General features: G+C 38.1%; 1 protein-coding gene across 1 annotated transcript in view; it reads right to left on the minus strand.

Annotated features, from left to right (window-relative positions):
- The window catches only part of LOC107664695 (brefeldin A-inhibited guanine nucleotide-exchange protein 3-like), a 67978-nt gene that overhangs the window by 50919 nt on the left and 5719 nt on the right, over positions 1-11340 (minus strand). Inside the window, exons 4-10 of the mRNA XM_016455336.1 lie at positions 8467-8598; positions 8079-8147; positions 1854-1976; positions 1632-1677; positions 1449-1533; positions 813-917; positions 362-689 (exon numbers count right to left, since the gene is read on the minus strand). Of these exons, the coding sequence (XP_016310822.1) occupies positions 362-689; positions 813-917; positions 1449-1533; positions 1632-1677; positions 1854-1976; positions 8079-8147; positions 8467-8598 (888 nt within the window). The remainder of the gene's footprint in view (positions 1-361; positions 690-812; positions 918-1448; positions 1534-1631; positions 1678-1853; positions 1977-8078; positions 8148-8466; positions 8599-11340) is intronic.

Raw genomic sequence — 11340 nt, forward strand, 5'->3', positions numbered from 1 at the left:
GGAACGGAGACGTCACGTCCCGTCGCCACGGTTGCTGTACCACCGCTGAGCGGCCGGGTCACCGGCTCCTCAGCGAAAACCTGGTATGTATTGCACCGGATGCCTTTTTATGCTCATGCTGTGATCAGCGGCAGCTGGATGCAATAATTGCATGCCAATGTGCATTGGCTCCGTTAGTTACACTCGAAGTAGATCGGTCTCTCGAAGCGAGATCCCAATTCGTCGGTCAGGACGTGACGTCTCCGTTCCCTCCTTCAGGGAACGAGGGTTACATACGAAACCGATACGTTACACTAGAAGTATGACACAGTGTATAAGTAGAATACTCTGTGTGTGTATACTTTAAGTGTGAAGATCTCACCTCCTTCATAATCTTGATAGCCTCCACTCTGTGCTGCGGCGGTGGGTAGAGCAGAATACGGTGGTACAGGGACTGTAAAACGGGCTTCATGGACTCGACACAGCCCACCAGACGGACTAAATCTGCTGCCACATAGCAGATGGTGCGAACGACTGGCCCAATCATGACAGGAGCACTCGATGAGCAGCCAGAACCCCGGCCCTGATCCAAGACTGCTGTTCCTGGTGCCACGTCTGAGTCCTGGGATTGCCCACCATGGGCTGAGGTGATGGTTTTATCACTTGCTGGGTTTCCCATAATCACCACCAGAGACGGACATAACTGCTTCCTGTGTGTAGACAGGAAGCAGTTCATAATAATACCTGTGCTTAAGTTGAGCTCCTTTTAACTACATAAAGTGCTGACACCCTTAATTTAAACAATGTGCAAAGAGAAAAAAGGCATGTCTCACCAGATGAGGTCTGTGAAATTACGATGCAGGTGCATTGTGGTAGGACAGCTGCTCAGCATAGACAGAATACACTCCAGGTACAACAGCTGCAGCAGCTGGTTTTCACTAAAGAAAACACATATTTCTCTCATCACACTAATAAAACACTAAATATGAATGGTTGAGCCCAAGTCTTTCTGCTCCCTATATATTACGTAAACCGTAACGTAAACTTTATATAACACAAAAACAGATTAGAAAAGTGTTATCACACCTCTCCTCAACAATACACATGATTTGGGTATAATTCATACGCTCTGCCAGAAGTTTAACACTTAGGGGTGTCCAGTCCTGCTCCCGGAGGGCCACTTTCCCTAAGTTTAGCTTCAACCTGCTGCAGAACACCTCACTGGAAGTTTCTACTGATCCTGAAGACCAGGTTTAGCTGTGTTTAACTGCAAGACAGTGGCAGGACTGGACACCCCTGATTTAGGGTTTCAATTTTGCTATTTCACTATAAGTAGGAGCTACAGTAAAAGTGGTGCTCATCTGAGCAAATGCTACTAATAATAGTATCACTTATACTAGTCTAATAATAACGACCTAACAACAAGTTGATGACATGTAACGCTTACATGCTTACATGCTAACGCTTACTTTGAGACAGACTCCAGTTTGTCACAGAAAACAGTGAGCACCATAACAACATCTTCATGCAGTGCATCAGTAGTGGGAGACAGATCTGAAAACACATGAAGATAGAACTTATAATAAATGCCACATAATATTATGGTATTACATGCAAGGTATTAAATGATACAACTGGTCGATTCAGTGTACCTTTGCGCTGGTGCACAGGTATGCAACGTTCCTCACCATCAACACCCTGTAAAAATCCAACCAGACATTGTTTATTATATATTAGTTATTATATATTTGACTATAGAATGCCACCTTTGACCAATCACATTAGCATATTTCAGAGAGCTCTGTAATAAGACATTATAGACATGTGCTTGTATTTAATAAAGCTTTGTGAAACAGTTGTGAAACGTGACTCACTGTGTTTTCTTGTCTGTGGCGTAGCTGTAGGGTGAGGTCTCCAAGAATCTGACTGAGGGTGGCCCTGACCGCTGTGTTGATACTGCGATGATGACAACTTGATATGTATGTCTCAATACACACCTGGAAACACACAGAGATGCAACAGAATTTTAGAGCAAACGCTGAAATCCTCCACAACAAACTGCATTTGTTTTGCTGTAATAATGAAAGTTTACCATTCTAGGTCATTGTACATCAAATGTGTGTCAAATGGGACAACTTGAAACATACAACATTAGTATTTTATAATCACTTTTTTTAATTGGTAGTATGTAAACTGGTATGATGGTGAAGTGTGCCGTTTGCAATGTTACTTTATCTTTTCCCAGTTTAACATGCGACAATCTCTGCCTTAAAGTCCTGTCAGAGCAATCATATTTTACGAGATGAATGCGCATGAAAGCTTGAGTGGATTGATATGTCTTGATATAACTTCTGATTATAATTGATATAACTTCTGACACAACCAAAGTTATTTTTGCAATTCTGTTTGGAGCTACTCATACCACAGAAATTACACACCTCAGTGACAAAAATAAAACGCATTTCATAAGTCTGGCTCACACAAAGAAGAATAAAGAAGAAACTTTTATTTAAAAAATCAATATCTCATTTGAGCTGTGTAATGAAAGATTAAAAAAAAAAAAAAAAAAAAAACTGAAAAAAATTTGTGCGGGGGGGGGGGGGGGGTTTCCATGCACAGAACTACCAAAAAAAGGCCAACTTTAAACCAATTGGGCATCCATGGAATGACTTTTTGCATTGCCTGGATATGGAATGCTAATAGAAATTGATCTAAACAGACTCACAGCTGTAACTGCTGGCAAAGATCAGTACTAAAAACAAGGGCACAGTAATCTTAAATTTAAGAAATTCTAAAATGTTGCAATATACACAACAGTAGGGTTCACTGTCTCTATAGAGAAACCTTCAGCAAAATTCCCAGTGAAAAACTGCACTACCCATAATGCTGAAGAATGATCTGCCAATCAAAGAACTCGCTGTCACCATAGAAACCAAGAGCTCACGGACACAAGGGCACTGAAATAATTGGCCATCACTCTTGTGCTCAGTAAATAATGATTCTATACCTCTTAACATTTATATGTAATAAAAAAAGAAAGAAAGGCAACTGAAGTTCTTTGATGAAAACATAAAACATTTTTGTTTGAATGTCATATATTTGATTGATTGCTAGAATTATTATTTTTTTAAATCCTGCTTTAGCATAAGTTTAGGTCAATACGTCTCTGTTAGGCCTGTCACTAATCAACTAAATGACTCCGAAATGGAATCTTCCATCAAGCAAACAGAATGACTGACTAGAGAGCATCTGCCGCTCTGCCATGCTTGGTCATGGAAAAGGGATCTTAAGGGGGTAGCACACCGGACGAGAAGCGCAGAGCCGCGCCGCGTCGCACCACGTCTTTAAAATTCGAACACATTGTTTTCTACGAGAGTACGCACACTGCCGGCGCCATTCGGCGTCTGTCCGCGGCGCCCAGCTACGACTCAGGACGCTGTTCAAATTACTGCCGCGCCACAGAGCGCCATCTGCGTAGTTTTATATTAAATAACATCATATTTGTCTCAAATCGTTGTTAATACATTATACCAAGATACCACTTCTTCGAAATACTACATACATTAGTTTTACAGCTTGAATAAAATGTAAACATATAGAATTAAATGTATAATAAACGTAGTCCTTTTAATCTTGTATTTTTCTCTTGAGACATTTTTACATACGCAAAATAGTACAGTATTGGCTTATGTAACAATTGCCTGTTGTGATTACATTCACTGTCGTCGGCTGCCACCTACTGGATTTACCAGGTCACAACCGCCACAACACACTTCAGGTAATTTAAATAGCGGAGTAGTGGACCGCAATGGATGACGAAAAACGAATCAACGAAGTAGGGACATACCCAGAATTATATGCAACATACCATAGATTCTTCAAAGACAACATAAGGAAGTCATCAGCATGGAGGAAGATTGCCGATGTCATCGGTTTTTCAGGTAAGAATGTCTAATTTATGACCTGAGGTAAAATGTTCAGTAACAGACGTTAGCAACAACTGTATGTAATTGCATAGTAACGTTACAATTATAAAATAACGTACAGTACAGACATTGTCTTCATTTCATCATGTCCTTAAAAATAATAATGTTGACCACAAACTGACAATTATGTTACTTTAAGTAAACAAATCCTCATGTTGAATTAAGACAAACTACCTCAACAGGAATATGATTATAATTGAAGTTAACAAAGAAATAAGCATACCTTACACAAAAAAAATATGTAGCATCTATGTTTTTATTGAGCAAACAAATCATGTAGTAGCTACAGCATTTAAAAAATGTTGAAATTGCTTGTAATAATACAAAACAATGCTAATAATTGATGAATGTCAATCTAATATGAATGCAGAGACTAAATTATGAGCTAAGCAGGAATAAGATATCTAGGAAGTGATCAAATCTAATATCAATTAAATTATTAAAGTAAAGTCAGTAAGGCAACACTATAGTGACCATTACACCATTTCATTCTGCCAAGATACATGTCCTTCAGAGTTGAAAAAAGAGCAGAATTTATCTCGAACAGTGTAGGCCTCCCTTGCACCACGAGGTCCACCAGCAGTAGAGATGCTCTCCATTGATCCAGTAGTTGGAGCACTGGTATTTAGCCACCTCTCTACTTCCATTGGCTTGAGAAGAAAGTTGTGCAGGAGGCATGCTGACAAAATAAATCTATGATTTTCTTTATTTTCATCAGATCAGATTATTATTTTGTATATTGTGCATTATTTAGAAGTGAATATTCTTTATTACCATTCAATTAAAAATATTTAAAAATAGATATTATAAACTGAAACCTAAAATAAAATACAGTACATTTGTTTCATTGAAATAAAAACTTTACAATGTGTTTGGTTACGTTTTCACTCAGGCTGGCTAGCTAATGTTAGCTATTGCTACGATGTAACATAGTTGCCTAGACAACAGATACAACAAAACAACAGACTTATCATAACACAGATTCTTTTCACTGATTAACGTTCAAAACTCAGCTATTATCAATTAAAATAATATATTTAAAATAATAATAATAATAAATGAAGTTAAAACTCACCCATCTTGCAGCTCAGAACTTGATTCGAAATTGAGCTCGCACGTATAGAATGTGCGCGTCCGGTGTGCGATACCTCGAGTTGTCCTAGACGGGGCGCTGCGCTTCTCGTCCGGTGTGCGACCCCCTTTAGACGTGGCATCTATGACCACTCTTACCTTTCACCATAGCAATGAATGACACACTGTTGGAGGCTAGGAAAATGAGTTTCATGATGGAAGTGAGATGTCGGGGAGAGTGGTTCACTGTATGCTATTGTGCCATTCTAGGTACTTCCACACCTAACAAAGACATTTTGCCTTGTACAAAATCAAAAGAGTCTTGTGAAATGTAACTCTTGTGATTTGAAAACCTGCTTTGATATTCTGTAAATATGAGGCTAAATACTTAATGGGTTGGCCGTATGACTGGACATGCTCTTTCAGAAAATGCTTGCTTTAGCCTCATTATTTATGGCCTGCTCCCTGGGGCTCCTTGGAACAGTTCTGTGTGAAAATAAGAGAAGTCTGGCACAACCAGACCCGTTTACACATGATGATGTGCTTTTATGAGCTGTTTATGGCCAACCAGGGGAAAGATAACAAAGTTAGAAAGACAAAAGAGGGGAGGAACCTGATATACACAGACACAGTGGGATCTGATCACTTGGCATGCAACGGTTCATCTTTGTGCAAATACAATTTGCATAATGAATAAAATCTGCATGGTGCATAAGATTTCCCATAAAATGACAGTCCCTCAGTAGAAAAAATAAATACAGCCATAATACCCATACATCCCCCTCCTCATGGAATTATGAGGTTGAAAAGCTGACAAAAAGATGCAAACCACCCAGGCACTGTTTTCTTTTTATACACAATCAACTCATGGTCTGGTGTTTTCACAGTTACTGCCGGTCAATGCAAAGTCTCTGCAGTGCTGTCAGTTTGAGGCGCTTATTATGTGCATTTGAAAACACAACATATATTAACCATCTTCTCAAATTTGTAATAAGAATCATTTCCATTAATATTAGTATTGTAATTTTGCTCTTGTTCTGTAAAATAAAATTATTACTGATATTATTATTTAATTACTGTTACGCTTGATTTTCATTTCACAGTATAATAGCATTAATACTACAGTAATATATTGTTTAATTTTTATCATTTAATAAAATAAAAATATGTTAAAAGGGACATAACACACAGTTTCTGCCAATCTCATGTTAATCTTGAGAACCTATAGAGTAGTATTGCATCCTTCATATCTCTGAAGAGTTTAGTTTGATCAGATTTATAAAAGAAAGATACAGCTACAGCTTCTCTCTGAATCGAGCTCCAAGATGCGTGCCGTGGGCGGAGCTAAAGAGTCACGAGCACACACACACAGCTCTTGCGTAGCGATCGTCATCTTTCCCTCACAACCAAAAACACTCTTCTTTGGTGACTGTTGATTTCATGATCTAGAAACAAAATGACAAATCCTGTCGCTGCTGACAACTTCTGTAACCTGAATGAAGCACGTTTATGGGCTGCTCTCGCTCTGGTTGCTGTGCGCGCACTCTTACTGGAGAAGTGCCCATACAAGGAATCCCGCCCTTTATGACGTCATGCAGGGCCATACTTGAAAAAAACTTTCAGAGACTTATACGAACCCTGAAGGAGTGCATTTGGCACAGAAATACTCCGTCATACGTCCAACTCGTTTTTGAAACTTTGGCCATGTTTAGCATGAGAATCCAACTCTTTAACAGTTTAAATAAGCCAGAATGCATGAAATAGCATTAGACCTCCCCTTTAATAATGATAATAATTAATATTGTACAGTCATACTGAATGGGTTTCATAAAAAACAACAGTGTGAATGTGGCCTGAGACAACGTAAGTATACAGTAAACTATATTTCCTCAGTATAACACAGTCTACGGTGAGTCTCCGCCTGTATCCTCTTGCTAAAATTGACAGTAAATCCACATTTTAATGCTGATATTTACAAAACGTCTTCCCAGGGGTCAGCAAAAAGGGTGATACAATAAATACTATCATGATGCATAAATACCTTTCTTAAATTCAATTAAAGTAATTATAATTCTTTTTTTTTTTTATTCTATCAAAATGCTCTGATACTGACCAAACCGCCGCATAGTCCTCATTAAAGCACAGCATTACAGCGCAGCGGTCTTTAAAGGGGTCATATGATGCTTTTTGAAAGATCATTATTTTGTGTATTTGGTGTAACAGAATATGTTGACATGCTTTAATGTTCAAAAAACACATTATTTTTCAAATACTGTACATTATTGTAGGTCCTCTATGCCCCACCTCTCTCAAACGCTTAGTTTTCTACAAAGTCCCTCCTTCCGACAAGCGCAGTCTGCTCTGATTAGCCAGCTGACCCAGTGCATTGTGATTGGCCGAACACCGCAAGCACTCGTCGGAAATGTAACGCCCCTTACCATAATCGCGAGCTTCATCTTTCAAAATAAATGTAAAGACAGAGCCCGAAAGGGGAACAGAGTCGCGTGACAGACACAGTGATGAAGCTGGTATGTGTTTGCAGTACACAAGCCACACTTAAGACAGCTGACTCCACTTTGATGTGATGCTCTCTCGCTCTCTCTCTCTCTCTCTCACACACACACACACACACACACGATGCGCAAAACTCCGCATTTCACTAACTGCGGTTACTGAAACCACGCCTTCTTTCTTTGCATGCACATTTGGGCAGCAATATGCAAATATTTCCACATAGTGAGGTAGATATGTGGGGGCGTGTTAGAACGAGCCGTTTTAGGGGGGCGTGGCAGAGTCTTAACTTTGATAAAGAATATCTTTTTGGTTTTGAGTCTTTGCAGCTTCAGGGATCTTATCTATGCACAATCAGCTTGTAATACTCCAAAGAGAAATGAAAACTTGAAATCGCATCATATGACCCCTTTAAGAATAGATGCCCTTCGACAAGGACTTTAATGAGAGGGTTGCCAGATTCACTTTGGTAAGCAGTTTTCCATCGGTCATCTCATTCTGTCAGTTAAACGTCAATAAAGCATGTCCTACCTCAGCAATTCTCAAGATGTTGTGCCCGTTGATCTCAAAGGTAGAGGAGTAGGTGATGCAAAGCAGGACCTACAACACAAAGAACTACAAAACATTAGCCATTTGATATAACAGCACCGCAACTTAAAATGATTGAACACTTTTTTGAACTAATTTCTGTATTAGAAACAGGAGATCAGGAACACATCGTGTCTAGGAACGCATATGTGCCAGTAATGCTGCAAATCCATCTTATTACACCACGGGTGCAGACACTGAATTGATTAGGCCTGCTGAGATGCAGCACGTTGTTTTTGACACTGACTATTCCAGCTCAATGCTGGCCAAACATTTTCTCAGATATTTGTGATCTCACACACTGATGATGAAGGTTCAGACGAGCACGGACCTTCATGACCTCCACCTGCAGGTCTTCATGTAGGGTGGGCGTCACCCTGATGGCCTCCAGGATCTGACTCAACAGCTGCTTCTCTGGAGCCTCGGTTTCCACAGCAACAAAGCAATCCTCACAAAGGATCTTCTGTCAATGCCACAGGACAAAACACATGCAAATTGCTGAGAAGAGTATGAACTAAAATCACACAAAAAATAATAATAATAATAATAATTGAATATTGGTCACCTTGCCATGTTTGTAAGCTGAATAATTTATAATGATTTCTTTATTTATAATATTAAATATTAAATTTATTTTTACAATCTCTGAAAAAATGTGAGTAGTTGCATTCAGAACTTGACACCACAATACTTGGCATTCACTGAAAAAAGATCATAATTTGAATTGTAAAAGACTGTAAAAATGCTATGAATGAGGTAAAAGCCTGTTAAGTGATTAACGGTTAACCTGTTAAGTTTCCTAATACAGTGAAAACTGTAATATATATATAACAGGACATTTAATGTAATTCTACAGTAAAATACTGTTAAATTTACCGTTTTTGGAAGTAAAAAAGAACAAGTCATCTTATAATTTACAGTGAAAAACCTAAATTGACACTCCCAGAATTCTCTGTGACAGCTCACATTTTTCATTGTTTCACAGTATTTTATTGAATTTTTTATTGTTTCTCAGTTATGTACATTAGAGTTTCATGTTGCATTCTGTTGTTAAATTATTGTTTATTGCATTATTTTAGTGTCATGTGTATTACCATAATGGTATTTTTGTATTACACATGCACTATATATATATATATAGTGGCATGCGAAAGTTTGGGAACCCCTTGCGGAATCTGTGAAAATGTGAATAATTTTAACTAAATAAGAGAGATCATACAAAATGCATGCTATTTTCTATTTAGTACTGTCCTGAGTAAGATATTTTACATAAAAGATGTTTACATTTAGTCCACAAGAAAAAAAAATAGCTGAAATTTTTAAAATAACCCCATTCAAAAGTTTGGGAACCCTTGGTTCTTAATACTGTGTGTGGTTACCTGGATGACTGTTTTTTTGTTTTGTGATGGTTGTTCATGAGTCCCTTGTTTGTTCTGAACAGTTAAACTGAGCACTGTTCTTCAGAAAAATCCTCCAGCTCCTGCAGATTCTTCCGTTTTCCAGCATCTTTTGCATATTTGAACCCTTTCCAGCAGTGACTGTATGATTTTGAGATCCATCTTTTCACACTGAGGACAATTGAGGGACTCAAACACAACTATTAAAAAAACATTCACTGATTCTCCAAAAGGCAACACGATGCATTAAGAGCCGGGGGTGAAAACTTTTGAACCAGATGAAGATGTCCAAATTTTTCTTATTTTGTTGAAATATCATTTTTTTTTCCATTTAGTACTGCCCTTCGGAAGCAACAGAAGATACTTGCATGTTTCCCGGAAGACAAATTAAGTGCTCCAGAAGGAAACACGATGCATTAAGAGCCGGGGGGTGAAAACTTTTGAACAGTATGAAGATGTCCAAATTTTTCTTATTTTGTTGAAATATCTTTTTATTTCAATTTAGTACTGCCCTTCAGAAGCAACAGAAGATACTTGCATGTTTCCCGGAAAGACAAATTAAGTTCAATTTACCTTGATCTTCAAATTCAAAAAAGTTTTCACCCCCCGGCTCTTAATGCATCGTGTTTCCTTCTGGAGCATCAGTGAATGTTTGAACCTGGAGGATTTTTCTGAAGAACAGTGCTCAGTTTAAAGCTGCAGTCCGTAACTTTTTTGATGATCCAAAATCAATATTTGAGCAAGTACATAACCAGCCAGTGTTCAAAACTATCGCCTTACTTTAGCCCGATTCACAACGGTTATCTTATAATAATGTTTTCTAATTTGAGTGGTACGGGTAGGGAAGTTCGAGCATGGCACTGCGTCATTACGTCACTTCTGTAAACATGAAGAAGTTGTCCCGGCTACTAGGCTATCGCATGTGAGGATCCTGCAGGTGTAGGATCATTTATAGCCTTTTCTCACAGCAGCTGAAATAATTAAATGTCAAAAAATCATTTTGATGGCGGATTGTAATCCAGAAAGGATTATATGAAACACATGTGAATGAAATTAAATTATATTCCAGTTTTAAATGTACTTCTGATTACAGATAGCCTACACAAGATTTTTATTTTAAAGACAACCAGTTCGAAGGGAGCATAGTTTGCTTTTTGGGTTAAAATAATTTCTTTGGTATGAAATTCGAATGGTATGACAATTAGAGATTAGACTGTACACAAATTTAAATCTACACACTAATACACACTATACTCATAGTCACGCAATGCTGATGTTTTAACATTAATCATTTGAGAATAAAGTATAACAATAATAATAATTTGAACGGTTTGATGTAATATGAGCTAACCGATCTTTAGATTTAATCACCATTGGTAGCGAGATTTATGGTAATGCTTTTTTCCTCAGTTGGTCAGAACAAACGTGGCCGACTTGTTACTTATTTGTTCAGATGGCAATATACGGTGAAAATTCTTATTTGGGTCATATTCCAAGACATAGGCTAGAATCTGCGAAGTACAGTAAATATCCACACCGGTGCGGTAACTGACTGCCACACATACTCCTCAAAACATTAGATTCACCCGCGCTGGAGCCGTGCCAGAGTACAACCCACACAAGGACGATAATTCCACAAGTACAGGTGCATCTCAATAAATTAGAATGTCGTGGAAAAGTTAATTTATTTCAGTAATTCAACTCAAATTGTGAAACTCATGTATTAAATAAATTCAATGCACACAGACTGAAGTAGTTTAAGTCTTTGGTTCTTTTAATTGTGATGATTTTGACTCACATTTAACGAA

Source organism: Sinocyclocheilus anshuiensis, unplaced genomic scaffold (genome assembly GCF_001515605.1).
Source record: "Sinocyclocheilus anshuiensis isolate Anshui unplaced genomic scaffold, SAMN03320099.WGS_v1.1 scaffold455, whole genome shotgun sequence".
NCBI lineage: Eukaryota > Metazoa > Chordata > Actinopteri > Cypriniformes > Cyprinidae > Sinocyclocheilus > Sinocyclocheilus anshuiensis.